General features: G+C 40.0%; 1 protein-coding gene and 1 long non-coding RNA gene across 4 annotated transcripts in view; one reads left to right on the top strand and one right to left on the bottom strand.

The window, feature by feature from the left end:
- Nucleotides 1-23,330, top strand: part of LOC140199171 (leucine-rich repeat-containing protein 63-like) — an 82,818-nt gene that overhangs the window by 42,589 nt on the left and 16,899 nt on the right. For all 3 annotated transcript variants that reach the window (XM_072260801.1, XM_072260799.1, XM_072260800.1), the window contains exons 4-7: nucleotides 4,071-4,127; nucleotides 4,721-4,872; nucleotides 12,374-12,472; nucleotides 17,654-17,790. In XM_072260801.1, coding sequence (XP_072116902.1) covers nucleotides 4,071-4,127; nucleotides 4,721-4,872; nucleotides 12,374-12,472; nucleotides 17,654-17,790 — 445 coding nt within the window. The remainder of the gene's footprint in view (nucleotides 1-4,070; nucleotides 4,128-4,720; nucleotides 4,873-12,373; nucleotides 12,473-17,653; nucleotides 17,791-23,330) is intronic.
- Nucleotides 6,275-22,965, bottom strand: LOC140199172 (uncharacterized). The gene is made up of 3 exons (XR_011886366.1): nucleotides 22,628-22,965; nucleotides 8,138-8,401; nucleotides 6,275-7,581 (listed from the first exon to the last, which is right to left on the bottom strand). It is a non-coding gene; the product is annotated as an uncharacterized lncRNA (long non-coding RNA).

The following is a 23,330-nucleotide window of genomic DNA, read 5'->3' as shown; positions in this document are numbered from 1 at the left end:
CATATGCCTTCCTAACCACACAGTCAACCTGTGCAGCAGCTTTGAGTGTCCTATGGATTCAGACTGCAAGGTCCCTCTGATCCTCCACACTGCCAAGAGTCTTACCATTAGAATCAGAATCAGGTTTATTATCACTGGCATGTAACGTAAAATTTGTTAACTTAGCAGCAGCAGTTCAATGCAATACATAGTCTAGCAGAGAGAAAAAATAATAATAATAAATAAACAAGTAAATCAATTACGTATGTTGAATAGATTTTAAAAAACGTCCAAAAACAGAAATACTGTATATTTAAAAAAGAAGTGAGGTAGTGTTCAAAGATTCAATGTCCATTTAGGAATCGGATGGCAGAGGGGAAGAAGCTGTTCCTGTATCGCGGAGTGTGTGCCTTCAGGCTTCTGTACCTCTTACCTGATAGTAACAGTGAGAAAAGGGCATGCCCTGGGTGCTGGAGGTCCTTAATAATGGACGCTGCCTTTCTGAGACACCACTCCCTAAAGATGTCCTGGGTAATTTGTAGGCTAGTACCCAAGATGGAGCTGACTAGATTTACAACCTTCTTTTGGTCCTGTGCAGTGATCCAGACAGTGATACAGCCTGTCAGAATGCTCTCCATGGTACAACTACAGAAGTTTTGGAGTGTATTTGTTGACATGCCAAATCTCTTCAAACTCCTAATAAAGTATAGCCGCTGCCTTGACTTCTTTATAACAACACCGATATGTTGGGACCAGGTTAGATCCTCAGAGATCTTGACACCCGGGAACTTGAAGCTGCTCACTCTCTCCACTTCTGATCCCTGTATGAGGATTGGTACGTGTTCCTTCGTCTTACCCTTCCTGAAGTCCACAATCAGCTCTTTCTGATATTGAGTGCCAGGTTGTTGCTGCAGCCCTACTCCACTAGTTGGCATATCTCACTCCTGTACGCCCTCTTGTCACCACCTGAGGTTCTACCAACAATGGTTGTATCGTCAGCAAATTTATAAATGGTATTTGAGTTATGCCTAGCCACACAGTCATGTGTATATGAAGAGTAGAGCAGTGGGCTAAGCACACACCCCTGAGGTTCGCCAGTGTCGATCGTCAGCGAGGAGGATATGTTATCACCAATCTGCACAGATTGAGATCTTCTGGTTAGGAAGTCGAGGATCCAATTGCAGAGGAAGGTACAGAGGTCCAGGTTCTGCAACTTCTCAATCAGGATTGTGGGAATAATGTTATTAAATGCGGAGCTATAGTTGATGAACAGCATCCTGACGTAGGTGCTTGTGTTGTCCAGGTGATCTAAAGCTTTGTGGAAAGCCATTGAGATTGCGTCTGCCATTGACCTATTGTGGCGATAGGCAAAGTGCAATGGGCCCAGGTCCTTGCTGAGGCAGGAGTTCAGTCTAGTCATGACTAACCTCTCAAAGCATTTCATCACTAATACTATATTCTGCCATCATATCTGACCTACCAAAATGAACCACCTCACACTTATCTGGGTTGAACTCCATCTGCCACTTCTCAGCCCAGTTTTGCATCCTATTGATGTCCCGCTGTAACCTCTGACAGTCCTCCACACTATCCACAACACATCCAACCTTTGTGTCATCAGTAAATTTACTAACCCATCCCTCCACTTCCACATCCAGGATATTTATAAAAATCACGAATAGAAGGGGTCCTGGAACAGATCCCTGAGGCACACCACTGGTCACCGACCTGCATGCAGAATATGACCGGTCTACAACCACTCTTTGAGTTCTGTGGGCAAGCCAATTCTGGATCCACAAAGCAATGTCCCTTTGGATCCCATACCTCCTTACTTTCTCAATAAGCCTTGCATGGGGTACCTTGTCAAATGCCCTGCTGAAATCCATATTCGCTACATCTACCTTCATCAACGTGTTTAGTCACATCCTCAAAAAATTCAATCAGGCTCATAAGGCATGATCTGCCTTTGACAAAGCCATGCTGATTATTCCCAATCATAATATGCCTCTCCAAATGTTCATAAATCCTGTCTCTCAGGATCTTCTCCATCAACTTACTGACCACTGAAGTAAGACTCACTGGTCTATAATTTCCTGGGCTATCTCTACTCCCTTTCTTGAATAAGGGGACAACATCTGCAACTCTCCAATCCTCTAGAACCTCTCCTGTTCCCATTGATGATGCAAAGATCATTGCCAGAGGTTCAGCAATCTCCTCCCACTGCAGCCTGGGGTATATCTCGTCCGGTCCCAGTGACTTATCCAACTTGATGCTTTCCAAAAGCTCCAGAAGATCCTCTTTCGTAATATCTACACGCTCAAGCTTTTCAGTCCACTACAAGTCATCCCTAAAATTGCCAAGGTCCTTTTCCATAGTGAGTACTAAAGCAAAGTATTCCGCTACGTTCTCCAGTTCCATACACAGTTTTCCACTGTCACACTTGATTGGTCCTATTCTCTCACGTCTTATCCTCTTGCTGTTCACATACTGGTAGAATGCCTTGGGCTTTTCGTTAATCCTGCTTGCCAAGGACTTCTTATGGCCCCTTCTGGCTCTCCTAATTTCATTCTTAAGCTCCTTTCTGCTAGCCCTATAATTTTCTAGATCTCTATCATTACCTAGTTTTTTGAACCTTTCGTAAGCTCTTCTTTTCTTCTTAACTAGATTTTCTACAGCCTTCATACACCATGGTTCCTGTACCCTACCATCCTTTCCCTGTCTCATTGGAACGTACCTATGCAGAATGCCACGCAAATATCCTCTGAACATTTGCCACATTTCTGCCATATATTTCCCTGAGAGCATCTGTTCCCAATTTACGTTTCTAAGTTCCTGCCTGATACCTTACTCCAATTAAATGTTCTCCTAACTTGTCTGCTACTATCCCTTTCCAATGGTATGGTAAAGGAGACAGAATTGTGATCGCTATCTCCAAAATGCTCTCCCACTGAGAGACCTGACACTTGACCAGGTTCATTTCCCAATACCAGATCAAGTAAAGCCTCTCCTCTTGTAGGCTTATCTAAATATTGTGTCAGAAAACCTTCCGGAACACACCTAACAAACTCCACTCCATCTAAACCCCTTACTCTGGAGAGATGCCAATCAATATTGGGGTAATTAAAAGCTCCCATCACGACAACCCTGTTATTATTGCACCGTTGCAGAATCTGTCTCCCTATCTGCTCCTTGATGTCCCTGTTACTATTGGGTGGTCTATAAAAAACACCCAGTAGAGTGATTGACCCCTTCCTGTTTCTAACTTCCACCCAAAGAGACTCAGTAGACAAGCCCTTCATGATTTCTTCCTTTTCTGCAGCAGTGACACTATCTCTGATCAGCAGTGCCATGCCCCCACCTCTTTTGCCTCCTCCCATGTCCTTTCTGAAACATCCTGGCACTCTAAGTAGCCATTCCTGCCCTGAGCCATCCAAGTCTCTGTAATGGCCACAGCATCATAGCTCCAAGTACTGATCCAAAGCTCATCCACTTTGTTCATGATACTCCTTGCATTAAAATAGACACATCTGAAACCATCAATCTGAGCACATCCCTTCCCTATCACCTGCCTATCCTCCCTCTCACACCGCCTATAAGCTTTCTCTATTTGTGAGCCAACCTCCCCTTCCTCCATCTCTTCAGTTTGGTTCCCAACCCCCATCAATTCTAGTTTAAATTCTCCCCAGTAGCCTTAGCAAACTTCCCTGCCAGGATATTGGTCCCCCTCAGATTCAAGTGCAACCAGTCCTTATTGTACAGGTCATGCCTGCCCCCAAAGAGGTCCCAATACCTTAGAGGGTATTAGTTATAGCTAATATCCTCTGAGATGCTGCCTGCTTTAGAGGGTAATAGCTATAAATGATACCAGCTGAAAGAGGGTGGAAAATGTCTGGTCAGTGCAACTGATCAGTCAAGGGGAGATATCAACAGGAGATAAATTATGTTGAAGTGAAGAAAAAGCAGTTCTGATGCTAATTTGAAAGGTGATTATCTGAAATTGCTGTATTTGTGTTTGGGATCTGAGGGCTGTAACATGCATAGTCTGCCTTCATATTACTGTGCACTAATCATTAATTACTTTATTTTTCCAGAAATGATTGCTGCTTCCAGAAATTATCATATCTCCCCAGAATTGCCCATATACCCAGGTAACATAAGATTTATGTAATGCTGATTCACAATATCGATAGAACATTTACTACAAAAACTCAGCTGAATGTGATTAGACATGATTAGAATTTGTCTTTTGTAAATTAAATCGGTAAATTGGTTTGTTATTGTCACATGTACTGAGGAGCAGTGAAAAACTTGTCTTGCATATTTTCCATACAGATCAATACAACAGTGCATTGAGCTAGTACAAAGTAAAGCAATAACAGAGTGCAGAATAATATGTTACAGTACAGAGAAAGTGCAGTACAGGTAGATACTAAGGATCATAACCAGGAAAATTGTGAGGTCAAGGATATCATCTTATAACAGCAGAATAGAAAATATCCTTGAGGCTGGTGGTATGTGTTTTCAGGCTTTTGTATCTTCTACCCGATGGGAGGGGCGAGAAGAGAGAATGACTGGGGTATGTATAATCTCTGAATATGCTGGCTGTTTGACTGAGGCTACAGGCAAGATCTGTGGAGGGGTGGCTTGTTTCCATGATGTGCTGAACTGCGTCCACAGCTCCCTGTAGTTTCTTGTGTTCATGGGCAGAGCAGTTCTAATATGCATATTTTTCTAACTGTAGGAGCCGAACTGAATTTTGAAGAAAGTGCCCAGTGTTTTGAATCCCCAGACTCTGAATCCACAATGGAGGAGGAAGAAGAGGAGCAAGTAAAGCCATTTGAAATTGTTATTGTAAGATCAATTATAGCAGGAGGGAAGTCTCTAAGTCTGAGGGTAAGTGGTGTAAAAATCTATTTTCATGAAGTATCGCAATTACCAGCGAATGTTCGTTCTGCACTATAATAAATTGAGGTGAGTACTGCAGAATTACCAATTCCACTTAATTGCAGGCAATTCATGGAACTGATGAAAGAACGGAAACTTCAGAGTATGTTGCAAGCAGAGTCTAGAAAACCTGTAGTTGACTGGAAAAAAATGCAGCACAATCAGCCACACTATTATGATGATGATTGATTGCCTGGTTGTCAGTCATATCCGATGACAGCACAAGGAAATCTGTGCAGGAAAGTTTTTAAAGTGAAAAAGCAGTTACACTGGGGCTAATCCACTCTCTCAACCTTGGAATTCCAAGTCCAGTGGTCGCAGTGGTCGTCACAGCTGGGGTCTTCTTGGTTGTAGTGGATAACCATGACTTCTTCTGTGCCTTGGTATGCCCTTCACTCTATATGAAGCTTTGCAGAACCACCTTCCATTGGATCTCACTGGGGATCTCATTCTTCCAGCTCACCAGAACTGACTTTGCATGCTAGGGTAGGCATAGCCCTGTATCATCGGGCATGAGGCCTGCTGGCTTCCCTCGCCTGGTTTAATCTGCCTATTGAAACATGTGTTCTAGGATCTGCCTGCTGTTACATCCAAACAGTTATTTAGAGCCACAGGTGAGAGCTGAGTGTCTGGTGGGTACCAAGGGTGAGTGAGCTTCCCTAGAATGGACATGACAAGCCTCTTCACCACAGGTGTTACCCCTCCCTGGACACTCCCTACACCCCATGCAAAAGCAATGTACTTGAACATAGCTTTAAGAAATATTGTGACTGTGAACTAAGATACTAGAAAGACACTGAAGCTGGTGATATAAAAGCCTTTTTTATCCGGATAATTCCTGTTTAAGATGGTGCTGGTGAAGCACAGCAACAATTTGCTAGTAGCAAACAAAACAAAGAAGACTATAAATTACTGTATTAATCACACCTTCTCTCACACATGGTTACTGCCATCAAGAGCGTGTAACATCCCTTTCGGAGTTGAGCTTTTGAATTGCCTGTACAACCTGGCACTTTTGCAGTGGGAACTGAAATCTCGGAGTTGCAGGACGGTTATGGCGTGGCATGTATGGGCAGTAGGGCCTGGGCTGGAGAGCAGGGAATGAGCCAATGTTTGGCCATTGCTGGAGTGGACTGGGGATGATTCAATGCCACAGGACAGAGGCAAGACGAGCAGAGGTGAGGCAGAGTTGAGGTGGTGGGGTCCAGGCCCGAGAGTATATCAAAGTGGCAGGACCCAGATCTGAGAGTGAGGACTGACCCGCTGTTTAGCCGATGTAAGCACTGGGCTGGTGTGACTATGAACAAAGTCACCTGAGAAACACTGAAGCTAGTGGATACAGAAGCCTTTATTCAGCAAAATGCACAGCAGGTATCACATTCAAGACACTCTTGGAAGAAGACCTAAGAGTGCCTGACCCATTATTACATGATATTTTCATATGCTAAAGATCAAAGGTAACAGCAGGACAATTCTATAGTTACAATGTATCTACAATGCTTCCTTTAAACTGCATATAATTTTCAAACACCTCTTCTTCACACCCACACTCCAGACACCCAAAATGAATGTTAATCAGCATTCACACACAAAATGCTAGAGGAACTCAGCAGGTCAAGCAGTATCTATGGAAAAGAGTAAACAGTCGACGTTTCGGGTCGAGACCCTCCTTCAGAACTCAGCATTGTTTCTATCATAGATATGCAGACATCAAGTAAATGGTGTTTCCTGGTCTGTAATCAACCCCAATCTGCAGCTTCAAGAAGACCATTGTTCAGAGCTGTACTTAAAATTCAATCTACACCCGCGTTCAGGTCTAAAGACTGGCTGCTGTTGAAATTAGTATTTGCTATATACTGTAGCTCCAGAATATGTCCTAACACAGGCCAGGTTGAAAAGGCCAGGGTGTCGGGGCCAGAGACGAGGGACAGGCCGGTTCAGCTTGCTGCTGATCGAGGTTTACTTGTCTCTGCGGAGAACTGAGGCTGTGGCCTGCAACTAATGGACTCCTGAGTCAGCTGCAGTGATGACTGGCTCTGTGGCTGTGTACTCACTTTTGTGAACTTCAGATCTCAATGTTATTTGCTTACTTTTATTATTTACACAATTTGTTTTTTTTTCTCTCTGCACATTGAGTATTTGGCAGACTTTTTTTAATGGGTTAAAAACATAGAAACATAGAAAACCTACAGCACAATTCAGACCCTCAAAGTTGTGCTGAACATGTCCCTACCTTAGAAATTACTAGGCTTACCTATAGCCCTCTATTTTTCTAAGCTCCATGTACCTATCCAGAAGTCTCTTAAAAGACCCTATCGTATTCCCCTCCACCACCGTTACCAGCAGCCCATTCCACGCACTCACCACACTCTGACTAAAAAACTTAGCCCTGATATCTCCTCTGTACCTACTCCCCAGCACCTTAAATCTGTGTCCTCTTGTGGCAACCATTTCAGCCCTGGGAAAAAGCCTCTGACTATCCACACAATCAATGCCTCTCATCATCTTGTACACCTCTATCAGGTCACCTCTCATCCTCCGTTGCTTCAAGGAGAAAAGGCCGAGTTCACTCAAGCTATTCTCATAAGGCATGCTCCCCAATCCAGGCAACATCCTTGTAAATCTTGGTTCTCTTGGTTTTCTTTATGTTGTGGCTTTCTGTAAGGAGACAAATCTCAAGGTTATACATACTTTGATAATAAATCAAATCAAATCAAGTTTAAGTATTATTCAACCTTACATAGACACAGCGAAGGAAGGAGTGTTTCTCTGGGGTCTAGGTGCAAAACATACAAAATAGCACATTAAAAATAGCGAGCAAAGAGCATATTCACGCGGAAAGAAGTATATATATAGCCCAAGACCCTGAGCGACATACCCTGCAACCGATGGTACAGTCTCCCAGCAGTGCACAGATGCACGCAACCAGCCTGTCATTCCACCGCTCGAACATGGGAGGACAGCACTGACGAGAGAGACCAACCCTCAGCCAAACACAGATGTCATGCTGTGCCATCTCCGGCGTCCCCTCACCTGGTCTGCAGCAGCAGGTAAGCCCATAGCTCGAGGCCTAGTCCTCAATACGACCAAGGCTACACAGCTTCCATGTCGTCTGTCATTCCATCAAACAAGGGTAACAAGCCTGCTGCAACTTACATTATCAATGTCCAACCGAGTCTTGTGATTGCAAGTGAAGTGTCTGAGACAAACTCACATGGTCATACTGCACGTCGCCTTCATGCACCAACTCTGATGCCTTCAAGTAGCATGCAGAAACACAGTCTACAGCCAGGTCAGTTCCTCCGACTCCAATCTGGCTCCTTTGACATCCCGACTGGCTCCTTCTCCAACATCCCAGCTGGCCCCTTCGACAGCTCAGCTGACTCTGCTGCTAACACCAGTCTGGCTACTCCAGTCAACAAACAGTTGACTAATAGAGTAGCCCTGCAGTACCCTAAGTTCTTGAAGTAGAATTGTCCTGCAATCATAAAAAGCATATTTAAAAAAAGAAAAAGCACCTTTGTTTGGCCCCTGAGAGGCCACTGCGTGCAATGCAGTGTCATCTTACGGGAAGTTTGAACTTTGAACTTCATTCAACACAGCTGATCTTCAAGCGAGAATCTAGTTCCCTTCACCTCACAGTATATTTTATACTTTTTTAAACACAAAGACAACAATACATGATAAACTATGGTTTCAATAATCATCTATCATTTTAGCATTTTGAATACAGGTAATTTTGCAGAATTGCATATTTACAACAGTAGCACATCTCACCTAACAGAACCTTTGAATACTCTAATACTGGTGGTTGGGCCGAAAGCTTCTGAGCACAAGTTCCAGCACCAAAAATAGATGGCTCCCTGACTATACATCCAGGAACAATATTAAGTGACAAAGCAGACTTGTCCTAAACTATACATTAAGTGGCAGATATCCACCTTTAACAATGTGTTTAAACAGAAGATGGCTACTTAAAGCCTTCCCTAATTTCATCCTGAAGTTTTCAATACCACCAATTAACATGAACCTTTATCTTTCATTATGTGGTTTCAGTTGTACGGAATCTGAATGTCCTACACCCAGTGATTGATGTCAGTGATCCCGAAACATCAGTTAAAAGTTAAATTGTGAAAAGGTTGCACTTTCTGAAGACTGATTCTCACTTTAATGAGTATCTATTATGCTATCCATTATTTCATTACTCCAGAGTAATCCTTAACAACAAATGCTGCAGAAGACCCTTATGACTGCTTCTCCATTCAATAAGGTCATTGTTTTACCTCAGTTATTCACCCCTCCACTAACCAAACTTGTGAGCACATTAATCCCTTTGGGAATTTCATTGGTACCAGAAATGATACTGAAGGGAAAAATAAAATGAAACAATTGTGACAATCCTGAACCACTAGAGAGAGAAAATAAGAAAACTGGTTAAAGACTGACTTCATTTACAAGATGAACCACAATATCAGGCACATTTGAGTAAGGATCATTTGAAATGGATGTCCTGCACATACAGTTAGGAAAAATGTATGGTGTAACCCTCTCAATCAGTCAATATTCAGTCTGTTTGCTCCCAGTTTTAACTGAAATTTACTCTCTTGTTGATTAGGATCATGGTTTGTCTGCCAGAAATGATATGTAACACACACAAAATGCTGGAAGGACTCAGCAGGTCTGGCAGCATCTGTGGAAAGAAATGGAGAATTGTTGCTTTGGGCTGAGATCATTCACCCTGCCTGATCTGCTGGGTTCCTCCAGCACTTTTGTGTGTTAATCTGGATTTTCAGCTTCTGCAGAATCTCTTGTGTTTATGATTTGCTGCCAGGAATACTAATATCAGCACAAAATGGCAAAATTCCAGCAGAGTAGTCTGTTTTCAATTCTTAAGATCATGAATATCTGCAAAATTAGCACTTCTTTTTGAAAACTATCAGCTTATCTTTCTGTGGAAGAAAACATCACAGTTGTCATTGTAGTAAATCACCACAACTAATTGTTCCAACCTTGTATGTAATTCCCCTGAGTTGGCTTCTGATCTCAAAATCATTTTGTCTTAATATGCGGATGAAGTAGTGTGACTATTTTTTCTGCTGTTTAATTTTGTTGATCATTAATATACCTCTGACTTACAGTCACTTTTGTTCCACGAGCCTAAACGTATTGACCCTTAGTTCTTGCACACTTTCAAATGTTCTCTCATATACAGAGTTGCTTATTAAAAGGATATATGCAGTATAATGTTTATTACCTACTATTTCTCATAGAAATTACAGCTTTCCAAAATGATGTACATATGTACTTCTAAATTAACTTGAATATGCCTTGTAATCTCATTCTATTGTCAGCTTCCATTTGGCATTTTGAGGATGATCTTTAAAGAGTGAACAAAATAAAGGAAGTTTTAATGCAATCGTATAGGACCTTATGAGATCATACCTGCAGCATTAAGTACAGTTTTGGTCTCAGGATGCTGAAGAATGATGTACTTGCTATTGGGAAAGTGCAGTAAGCATTCACCATACTGGTTTTGCAATGACACGGTCTTGCTACAGGGAACTTGCAGAAATACACCATTGTTAAAATGTAATTTGTTGCCTTTAATTCTGTTCCTGTTAGCTGGCTTTCTTGCACCAAACTTCAAAAAATTGTGTTTCTCAAACTATTGGATTTGGAAACATTTCACCATCTTTAGTTATAAATTTACAATGTCACAGACCTGCAATATTGTACTCCTTAAATTTAATATTTTTATCTGAATCTAGAATTCATTTTCTGTTGGCCATTTCCAAAGGCTTCTACAATTTTTTAGGCAAATTAAATATTCAAACCTTATTGTGAGTTCCACCATCTTTGTTGTGAATTCAGAGCTATTACTAATGTAGAAACTCAAAGAAAATACAAATACGTGAAGTGATACGATTATGAGCATCTCAGCAATATATAAAATGTCTCTTGTGCTTATGCTTCTGGAAGCACTGTTATTGTTAACTGAAGTCCCTCTGGAATTAAAATAGAACGTGATGACATTTGACTTTAATTACAATTAGATTTGAAACTTGTCAAAATAAAATGTTCTTGTAAGTGATTTTTTTTATTGCCAGGTAAATCATAATCATACGTTTTGCCCGATAATATCTGATGTTGCTCCATCATCAATAATGATAAATATGTTCACTATAAGTAGGGTTACAATCAAAGGAAAAGGGAGAAGCGGATCAGGTTTGATGTAATGGTGGAGCAGTCTTAATGGGCCAAATGGTCTAATTCTGCTCTCATATCTTATGGTCTTATGATCTAAAATTTAAAAAAACCTGAAAATGCTGGAAATCTGAAATACAAATAGAAAATGCTGGAAATGCTCAAGCAGCATGTGTGGAAAGTGAAACGATTAACATTCCAGGTCAAAGACCCTTCTTCGGAACTAGGAAATAGAGAACAACAAATTAGTTTTTAATAGGAGAGAAGGTGGGGCAAGGATCAGTAGAACAAAGGAAATATCTTTGATCAAGTGTATTCAGAAGGTTTAATATGGACAGTTACAAGCACATTAAACTTTTCTCTCTATATATTGTGCTTTACGCAGCAAAGCTCTAGGGCATTACAAGTAGACTGCAATACCAGCTTGCTGATGAATCATCATAGTATAGTTGTCAATTGTTGGCAAACAGTCAGTACAATCCATATTTTAATACTTCAGTGGCAGTTTCAAGAGTACATTAAGGTGGTTGTATATTACAATTTATCTTAGGATATGGCAAAGCAACTAAGCCACTTGGGTGGTTGTTTGTCCATATCCTATCTCCATTTATCGAAGGCAGGTTAGGTGTGAGCTGCACATTTGTAATATGCTTTTATCTTTCATGATTTGGACCTCTGTTTTCGGTGAGTAAATTCACATACTTGTATTGCCACTTTTACAGACACACGCAAGTATTTTTTTTAACTTGGCATAATCAAAGTCTTGAACAGGCTTAAGGTTTTATAATGGGTGAATGGAAATATTTCTGATAAAACTGCATAAAATAAACCCAGTGTTGTATTATAGTTGTTCTAACTGAAATGCGATTCAGTCCTTAGTGATCAGGCTCAGTCATAAGTTCACTACATTTTCCTATCCAACCCTATTCTCACGTTTCATTTTGTTACTAGAAGAATAATTCACAGATAGAATGGTTGATCTGAATGACGTGTGCATCAATTCACAACAGCTTCATATTTTAGTTATAATGTACAATAGAAAAACTTCTTTTCCAGCAGCTTTTTAACCATGCTTCAGAACGTTTCTTAAGGCAATATACTGCATATCTAAAACATCTACATGAAGTTTGATAACAATGTCTTTTTCAAAATACAGTAGCTGTATCATTTTGCAACAATGTAATTACTTTATTAAATTGTTGAACGTAATTTTCTCATCCGTTTTTCTTCATGTGTTTTATTTTAGGGATTTTTTATTCATCAGCTTCCCGACCTGACAAGGCTCACTTTCACCTTAAAGTATCTGAACCTGTCATTCAATAACTTTCGGGTCATTCCAAATGAGGTGAGAACAATTTACTAAGTAATCCATACATTGAATTTTTCAGGTCTGAGTGTTATGAGTTTTGTAGTAAAGTTCCTCTTGGCTAATTGCCATGCCTAGATTAATAATCAAAATATCATCATTAAAGATGCTGTAAACATGAATGAAATAAAACAAATAGTGTCTTATTACACAATAGGTACTGTACTTTCAAATTTGGTAAGAGTTTATAGTGTAGTCAACCTTTGACATTGTTATGTTAGCTGACATACCAACTCTTTTTCAAAGAATAAAACTGAAAACAAAAATAAAGCTACATAAAACTCTTGGCCCAAAGAAATTTAAAAAATCTTTAGAAACAACTAGCTGGAACTCATCAAGGTCAGTGGATGAGTAGAAAAAACAAATGTCTTAAATCTTGCCATGGCAGAGAGGAAGTGGAGGCTGTCATTTTCTGAACTAACTCTTACTAGACTGAAGTAATTAAAAAGTAGACATAATAAAGGCCTCACTGATAACACTGGACAACAATTTTTTTCAAAAGTGTTGCTTGCTCTGAATTTTTTTTGTTTATGATAGACTGCTTGAAGATGAACACAAATATAATTTCAGACTACTTGTATCACATAGGAATTTGGAGAAACAACGAATTAACTTTTATTGAAAATAATGTGTTTAATTGCATAATGGTGCTGATGCTTTGCAATAGTTCAACTCAGTTAAAAATATTTTGTTAATGATTTTCATTTGTACTCAGTGTCTGAGGCTTCTTGCTTAAGTGTCCAACAATAATTTGCTGGCATTGATGGATTCCAGTTGCCCTGGTATCTTTTCTCCATGACCGCAATGTCCTGGTGAAACCTTTCACCATGCTCATCACTAACAGCATCAAGATTTCCAGTGAAGAAGTCTAAATGGGAGTGCAGAAAATGAATCTTTAGTGACATGTTGCATTTCATGGTTTTATATGCTTGAAGCATGCTTTCAACCAGCTGCATGTAATTTGGTGCTCTGTAGATGCCAAGAAAAATTTCAGCAACTTCCTTGAATGCCTTCCATGTGATTTTCTCTGGTCCCACCAGAAATTCTTCAAATTGCCTGTCGTTGATGACCTGTTTGATTTGTGGACCAACAAAAATGCTTTCCTTAATCTTGGCATCAGTTATTCTGGGAAGCATCTGTCTCAAATATCAAAATCCTTCATAGATATTTTTGTGCCTGGTGATAGCAAATTCCATCCTTACAGTCCTGAACCCAATAATTATTACTAAAACCTGTCCTGCCATGCAGCAGCCGAACCGCCTAAGCATGCTCAAACGTGCCTGGACAAGATAGGAAACTTTCCAGCTTACATTGTAGGCAACATTTTAATTGACTTGAATTATGAATTGAAATAATAAACAGAAGTTTATTTAAAAAATGGTGCGTGATAGGGAAATTTCATGATGATTTTCATGATCAGTAGCCCAAAATTCGTAAGATACACCTGAAGTTATTCAGGAAGCAAAATCTTTGTTGTCCAGTGTAATCTGGTATTCAGAGATTATTTCCAAATAAGAAGTTATTTGTAGAGTACTATTTGATAAGGCAGAAGAATCAACAAAGGATTATAAAAATTGTCTGTGTCCAAGAAATGGAGTTGCCCAAGCTCAGTGTGTGACTTGAACTGGCTATAATTGGTGTGAAATAACCCGATATGGCAACAAAAGCAAAGGAATGACATCAGAGGCATGTTCTCATTTGAGAGAAAAGGGGAGAGCTGGTGCCCCATGTAGCCTTGGGCCAGAGTGAGGGGTGGACATAGGAAGGCCTGATGAACCAAAGCCAACAGGGTCGAAATATAATGGTGCAGAACTGCTAAAGGAAAAGAATAATAATGAAGGTTTTCAGAGGTTGAACAGTGATAACTTAGGGGACTAACAAGTAAGAACTCCGGGGAAACCAACATTGCAAGGAAGACCCCCATGCCGGGGGCAAGGAGAAGAGGATCAATCATTCGGCCAGTGGGAGATTCCCTGTTTGGTGTTGTGAGAGGGGTACTGGTCCAAAGGAAAAACAGCATTCCGGAATTGTTGATCCATATTCAATATAATTTATGTGGAGATTTGCATTTAATATAAAAAAGTTGATTAAGTTGCTAGTTTGAATTAATTAGGACTTGTGCTGTTAATTACCCAACTTAAGTTAGCTGACCGGAATAAGTGTTAACAAGACCTAAGGTAACCTGTTTTTGCTTTTCTTTGTTAATAATCCAAATCTGAAGTAGCTTTTCAACTATTTTGCTTGAGAAAGATGATATGAAATATTTCTGATACATTAGAAATTACATGATAGAACATAGAACAGTACAGCACTGTACAGACCCCATAGCCCATGATGTTGTGCCGACCCTTTAGCCTAGGATCATTTTAATCCTTCCCTCCTACATTACTCTGCATTCTTCTTCCATCCATATGCCTAAGAGTCTCTTAAATGTCTCCAATATATCTGCCTCTACTACTATCCCTAGCACCTATCACCTATATATAGCACTTATTAGATTCGAAGCACCTAAGACTCTCTGTGTAAAATACTTACCTTTGACATCCCCCTTATACTTTCCTCCAAACACCTCAAAGTTATGCCCCCTCACACTAGCCATTTCCGCCTTTGGAAAAAGTCTCTGGCTATCCACCCTATCCATGTCTCTTATCATCTTGCACATCTCCATCAAGTCACATTTCATCCTCCTTCACTCCAAAGAGAAAAACCCTACCATGCTCAATGTATCTTCAAAAGACATGCTCACTAATCCAGGCATCATCCTGGTAAATCTCCTCTGCATCCTCTCTAAAGCTTCCACATACTTAGTATAATGAGGCGAACAGAACTGAATTCAATACTCCAAGTGTAGTCTGACCAGAGTTTTATAGAGCTGCAACATCATTTCATGGCCCTTGAGCTCAGTGCCCCGACTAATGAAGGCCAACACACTATACTTTTCCTAACCCTTTATAAACTTGTGCTACAACATTGAAGAACCTGTAAACATAGACCACAAGATCCTTCTGTTCCTCCACACTGTTAAAAATCCTGCCATTACCTCTATATTCTGACTTCAAGTTTGACCTTCCAAAGTAAATCACTTCACACTTTTCCATGTTGAACTCCATCTGCCACTTCTTAGCCCAGCTCTGCATATTCTGACTTCAAGTTTGACCTTCCAAAGTAAATCACTTCACACTTTTCCATGTTGAACTCCATCTGCCACTTCTTAGCCCAGCTCTGCATCCTACCGATGTCCCATTGTAGCCAACGACAACCTTTTACACTATCCACACCACCACCAGCCTTTGTATCATCTTCAAACTTACTACTCATGCTTTCACTTCCTCATCTGTCATTTAATAAAAATCACAAAGAACTGGGATTCCAGAATAGATCCCTGCAGAACACCACTGGCCACTGATTTCCAGGAAGAATATGCTCCATCTACTTCCGGCCTCTGCTCAGTGAGCAAGCCAATTCTGAATCCAAGCAGTCAAGTTACCCTGGATCCCATGCAACCTGACTTTCTGAATGAGCCTACCATGGGGAACCATGTCAAACGCCTTACTAAAATTAGTATACACGTCATCCACTGCTGAACCTTAATAAAATTGTTTTGTCACATCAGTCAAGTTCATGAGGCACGACCTGCCTGTTACAAAACCATGCTGACTATTCCTAATTGGGTTATGTTTCTATAAATGCTTGTAAGTCCTATCTCTAAGAATCGTATCCAGTAGTTTGTCCACCACTCACATAAGGCTCACTAGTCTATAAATCCACAGTTATCTCGATCATCTTTCTTGAAAAAGGATTATTATTTGCCGCCCTCCAATCTTCTAGTGCTACTCCTGTGGCCGGGGGTGGGGGGTGGGGCGTAAAATTTATTGCCAAAGGCACAGCCGTATAACCTGTCCAGCCCTGGGGACTTATCTATCATAATGTTTTTCAAAGTTTTCAGCACATGCTTGACACTAACATTGACATGTTTCAGCATATCAGCTTGTTCTATGCTGACCTTATATTCATCAAGGTCCCCCTCCTCCATGAATACTGAAGCAAAGTATTCATTAAGGGCCGACCCTACCTCCCTCAACTCCAGGAAGATGTTTCTGTTTTTATCATTGATTGTTTCTACCCATACTCTAGTCATTCTGCTGTTCTTCATGTACGTGTAGAATATCCTGAGGTTTTCCTTAACCCCTTCTCATGACCCCTTCTAGCTCTCCTAACTCTATTATTAAACTCCTTTCTCACTACCTTGTAACTGTTTGTGGCCCTGTTTGATCCTTGCTTCCTAACCTTAAATAGTTTTCTTTATCCCTCTTGACTAAAAGGTTCCATATCACTTGTCAATCATGATTCCTTAATTCTCCCATCCTTTCCTTGGCTCAATGGGAAAAACCTATCCAGACCCCTGTCAAAGTACTCCCTAAACAACCTCCACTTTTCTATTGTACAGTTCTCTGAGTGCATCCGTTCCAAATTACACTCCCAAGTTCCTACTGAACAGCATCAAAATTTATTCTCCCCAATTAAATCCTTTCCCATACCGTCTGCTTTGATTCCTGTCCAAGGCTATAGTAAAGGTTAGGGAGTTGTGGTCACTGTCTCCGAAATGCTCACCCATCTGATTATGCAAGATATTTAAGCAGTTAAAATATCAGTAAAAATTGTAGTTGATTGGAAGATTTTTGGTTTCACAGAATTTGTTACCTCATGCTATAAACTAGCTTTAAATTATTCGGTTTTCCAAGAGAACATTTTGCCAGAAGTGGAAGGTTTCTGTTCATAACTGATTATTTTGTTATTTTCATCATGATGAGGTCACTCTTTCATTGCTTTGCTTTGGCAGGATAAGAAAAATAAAGCAGAATGCACAGAAAGTGAAACTTATCATGCCTGGAAAGAGAAAATGTTTGGCCATAATGATTTTATGTCTGTTCTCTTGTGGCTTTTCCGTTCTTTATATTGAGTTTTGCAGACTATTATATCTAATTCTAATAATCCACCTTCTACAGACATATTCCCAGCATTTATTATACTTCTCTCTCTTGGCTTATTTCATAGCTTGATTATTACCAAGTGTTACCATTTTGACAGAAACTGTTGTTGAACTTCAAAACATTTTAAAAATGTGCAATATGTTTTCATATTGTCTGTTTTTTCCTCAAGATTTGTCAATTCTCCTGCCTTGAAATGTTGAATTTAAGAGATAATCCAATTACAGAAATTTCTCCTGATATTGAGAAATTGACCAACCTGAGAATTTTTAACATTTCTTTCTGCATCGTTTCAATTCTACCTGTTGGGTAAGGAGATCCAAATTTCTTACAGAATCTAATATTAACATTTCAAAGTGCACGAGTCATGATTAAAATTAAGTTTTGAGTGTGTGATTGAATTTAAGTATTTGGGTGGCATTAGACTTCCAACATTCACTTCCCCAAATATCAGGCCAAAGGCATTTCTCACTACAAAAATATGATTTACATTTGCATTTTCAATAGATTTATGAACTTGAGATACAAAGGTTACTATTCTGAAAGCATATGGAAACACTGCAGGTCTTCCAGGAATTCCAGTCCTTGGGGCAGCATTTAGTTTTTAATCTGTAAACTGTTATCTGTTGACTGATAAAGTTTGGGGCACAGGAAATTAGACTTGCAATAATCTCGGGGTGGGGGGGGGGTGTTAAGTGAACATCCTTAATCCAATTTACTCATAATCTTGTGTTAAAGATATATTGAAGTGGCTGTTGGAGGTGGGGTGGGTATTTGTGCTGTTCCCCACTTTGCAAAAACCTTAATGATGATCTCATTTTCCATTTATGTGGCAGATTTTCTTCCTTCAATCTTTCCAGGGCATTCCTTTTTCTGTTATTTACGCAATTACAACAATAAATTAATTTTCTGCCATGTTACTGACAATGTTTGATTCGTAAACTTTGCCCATGCTGTCATTAGGCTGGTACTGTATGAGCAAATCTGTTAGCCATTGAATTTGTTGAGCAGATGCTAATTGTATTCTGACTGGTTTTGAGTACACTGCATGGACTCATTAACACTATAATTTAGAGACTCATTAACACTATAATTTAGTGGCGTTGCACTTCAGCACAAAAATAAGGAATATCCTAATGAGTTTCATTACATGGTGTACTGTATATTGTTGTATCACGGACCCAAGTCAGGAGCAAAAGATATAGCTGAAGGCCATTTCCACAAACTGTTAAGTATTTTGTTCAGCTGTGCAATTTTGTCATCAATTGATAGTTTAACTGAATTTGCGGTTATTTAGTAATGTATTTGAACCGAGAGTATAGTTAAATAAGATTTTTGTCATCAATCAGGATTTTTTGATATCTTCCTCCCACCTCTGAGAAAGCATCCAAATATGAAATGCTTGCTTTAAAGGAATCAAAGTCTCAGCATAGATAGAGGGCTATCTAAAATTGGTATGCTGAAGATGGTGATAGATAATTCTAGCAAATGCTTACAATATCTGAACTGGTTTTCTGTAGTTAATTATTTAGCGAGGGATTTGAGCTGAGGGCATAGTTAACATAAGTAAGATTTTTACCGTGATTCAAGATGCATTTTTTCTTTCTAGGTCTATGCAAGACTCTAGGGATATATAGCATAATAACAATACATTTTTCACCTTTGCACAACAGCCTTATTTTCTAGTGCTTAGATGGTTGCGTTGTTTAAAAAAAATGTGGCCAAGTCTCAAAAAATTGTAAAGGTTAATTGAATAATTATTAGTCAAGTCTTGGCCTATATTATTTTATTTATTTAGTTATTTAGAGATATAGCATGGTAACAGGCTGTATGTCTACCAACCCACACTTCTTTGCAATGTGAAAGGTTTTTAATTTTATGACTAGAATCATTTACATTTTCCTTGGAACTATTCATTACAAGATTTTATTTCTGATGTTATTTAATAAAATTCATAGATATGTTGAACCTCTACATATGAAGTGGATGGCTGAAAACAAATACAGTCCTGGAGTGGATCATGGAAAAGGATCTGGGCGATTGTAAGGATGACTTGCAGCAGACTGAAAAGTTTGAGCATATAGATATTAAGGAAGAGGATGTGCTGGAGCTTTTGGAAAGCATCAAGTTGGATAAGTCACCGGGACCGGATGAGATGTACCCTAGGCTACTGTGGGAAGTGAGGGAGGAGATTGCTGAGCCTCTAGCGATGATCTTTTCATCATCAATGAGGACGGGAGAGGTTCCAGAGGATTGGAAGGTTGCGGATATTGTTCCCTTATTCAAGAAAGGGAGTAGAGATAGCCCAGGAAATTATAGACCAGTGAGACTTACTTCAGTGGTTGGTAAGTTGATAGAGAAGATTCTGAGAAGCAGGATTTATGAACATTTGTAGAGGCATAATATGATTAGGAATAGTCAGCAAGGCTTTGTCAAAGGCAGGTCGTGCCTTACGAGCCTGATTGAATTTTTTGAAGATGTGACTAAACACATTGATGAAGGTAGAGCCATAAATGTAGTGTATATGGATTTTAGCAAGGCATTTGATAAGGTACCCCATGCAAGGCTTACTAAGAAAGTAAGGAGGCATGGGATCCAAGGGGACATTGCTTGGTGGATCCAGAACTGGCTTGCCCACAGAAGGCAAAGAGTGGTTGTAGGCGGGTCATATTCTGCATGGAGGTTGGTGACCAGTGGTGTGCCTCAGGGGTCTGTTCTGGGACCTCTACTCTTTGGGATTTTTATAAATGACCTGGATGAGGAAGTGGAGGGATGGGTTAGTAAATTTGCTGATGACACAAAGGTTGGGGGTGTTGTGGATAGTGTGGAGGGCTGTCAGAGGTTACAGTGGGACATTGATAGGATGCAAAACTGGGCTGAGTAGTAGCAGATGGAGTTCAACCCAGATAAGTGTGAGGTGGTTCATTTTGGTAGGTCAAATATGATGGCAGAATATATCATTAATTGTAGTTGTGGCAGTGTGGAGGATCAGAGGGATCTTGGGGTCCGAGTCTATAGGACACTCAAAGCTGCTGCGCAGGTTGACTCTGTGGTTAAGGAGGCATACGGAGCATTGGCCTTCATCAATCTTGGGATTGAATTTAAGAGCCGAGAGGTAATGTTGCAGCTATATAGGACCCTGGCCAGACCCCACTTGGAGTACTGTGCTCAGTTCTGGTCGCCTCACTACCAGAAGGACATGGAAACCATAGAAAAGGTGCAGAGGAGATTTGCAAGGATGTTGCCTGGATTGGGAGCATGCCTTATGAGAATAGGTTGTGTGAACTTGGCCTTTTCTCCTTGGAGCGATGAAGAATGAGAGGTGACCTGATAGAGGTGTACAAGATAATGAGAGGCATTGATCGTGTGGATAGTGAGAAGTTTTTTTCCCAGGGCTGAAATGGCTAGCACAAGAGGGCACAGTTTTAAGGTGCTTAGAATCAGGTACAGAGGAGATGTCAGGGGTAAGTTTTTTATGCAGAGAGTGGTGAGTGCATAGAATGGGTTGCCGGTAGTGGTGGAGGTGGAAATGATAGGGACTTTTAAGAGACTCCTGGATGGATGTATGGAGCTTAGAAAAATAGAGGGCTATGGGTACACCTAGGTAGTTCTAAGGTAAGGACCTGTTCGGCACAGCTTTGTGGGCTGAAGGGCCTGTATTGTGCTGTAGGTTTTCTGTGTTTTTCTGTTTCTATGGGCCATAACTAACCTTGCTTCAAGATATCCTGCAACCATACACTTTTTCAGTCTGATTCTTCCTCCTTCATATCTTACTTATGTGTTGGTTCTGAATGTTATTCTTCCCAAGGAATTAAATGTTTTCTACATGTATTTCCCACTACAAATTCTACATTGGATGTACATTGGTGGATGATTTTTCAGAGGGATTTGTTGATTAGGTTGCACCTAAGAACTTACAATTTAAATTATTCTAGTTATAAAATTGGACAGAATTGACTGTAGAAGCTTGTTGAAAGTTGGAAAATAAACTTTTGGGTCTAAAACGTAGCGCTGATATCAACAGCAGAGTGCATGAGGGTCAAGAACATGACTACCCTGCATGCCATAGGGTAAGCTTGCTGAATTTAGTCAGTTCTGTTGGCTAATTGGTTGTTAGGAATGGCATAAATAATGGTTGCAAATAGAAGTTGAGTGACAGCCAGCTGTTGTGCAATAAATATTTTGGTAATACTGTAAATAGTTGTTTAAGCATTCTTTGTTTAGATAATTCATTACAGGTAATAAGTAAAAGTGCAAGTCTCACTAAAGTAAAAACAAAGTCGACACATATTTATTCCTGGGCTCCCAGTTTTTCTTTCGATTAGTTATTTTTGAAGTTACAAAACGTAAGTAGTGACGAGTTAGTTTTAAAATGAACCCGAGATGCCTATTTACTGGTTGAAGCGCAGCACGTCACTTTCCTTCTTCGCAAGGGGAGAGAGAGAGAGAGAAACAATCAAGTTTAAAAAAAAGGCCAGCTCGTGTTTCTTTGGAAAAGGAGAGAGATAATCAAGTTAAAAGAACTGCAGAACCCGGACAAAATTCATGGGTTCATAAACATTGAATATAATAATAATATACTCATTGTGATAATAATAGTAAATAAATAAAAGTAAAAAGCAGAAATGGCTGGGTACATTGGAAGGATGAAAAGTCTGATAATGATGAGAGTGACATAGGACTGGGTAACCTTAAAGCTTACATGAAAACTAACAGGAGACAAGCAAAACGGCTTACACCAGAAGTGAATGGCAAATTAATTAAAATGGAATTGGACACTGGCTCAGCTCTTTCAGTCATTACACAAGATTAATTTGGCATTTCAAAGGTACTGAAGATATACAGCTAAGAACTTACACTGAAGAAAAGATAGCTCCTCTGTGAATGACATTCCTAACAGTGAAATACAATATCCAACAAGCCATATTGGGTATGTGTTAAATACAGGAAGGCCAGCATTGTGGGGCCATGATTGGCTGAGACAAGTACAACTTGATTGGAGATTCATCCATCATTTGCATACTGAATCCCCTGCAATAGTCAACTGAAAGCAAATTAAGAAAGGTACTGGATGATGCCAGAGCAGTGTTCATGGATGAGATTGGAAAACTCAAGAGTAAGATAGTGCTAAATGAAAATGCCATACCCAAGTTACAAAGCCTCGTCCTGTTCCTCATATCATCCGTAATAAAGTAGCCAGTGAGCTTGATCGCATGGAGGTTGGAGGAATTCTTTCCAAGGTTGAGTGGAGCCCATGGACGATGGCAGTGGTCCCAGTAGCCAAGAAGAATGGGTCTTTCAGAATCTGTCATGATTTTAAGGTCACCATTAATCCAGTACTGAAAGTAGATCAATACTCTCTGCCCAGGATAGACGATATCTTTGCAAACCTTTATGGAGGAAAACACTTCAGCAAAGTTGACTGAGCTGAGGCCTACCTACAGATGGAGATGAAAGAAGAGTCCAAAGTGTTTCTCACCGTAAGCACTCACACAGGGTTTTATCACTTTTATAGGCTGATTTTCAGAGTAGGATCGGCACCTGCACTCTGGCAGGAAGCTATGACACACAAGCATTACACAAGTGTGTTGAGAAAATTCAAGCAATGATGGATGCCCCAAGACCAAAGGACATGTCACAATTGTGGTCCTTTTAAGAATTTGTCAATTACTATAACAGGTTCCTGTCAAACCTGGCTACTGTATTCCACCCTTGAACTCATTTCTGCAAATCAGGAAGAAATGGCAAAGGACAAAGCAATCTAAGGTGGCTTTCAAAAAGGTAAACAAAATGGTGATGTCAGACTCTATACTCACACATTATGATCCACATCGTCCAGTGAAGCTTGC

This window comes from Mobula birostris, chromosome 6 (genome assembly GCF_030028105.1).
Source record: "Mobula birostris isolate sMobBir1 chromosome 6, sMobBir1.hap1, whole genome shotgun sequence".
Taxonomy (NCBI): domain Eukaryota; kingdom Metazoa; phylum Chordata; class Chondrichthyes; order Myliobatiformes; family Myliobatidae; genus Mobula; species Mobula birostris.
Note: the sequence above shows the minus strand (reverse complement) of the source record. Positions and strands in the feature narration are given on the sequence as shown.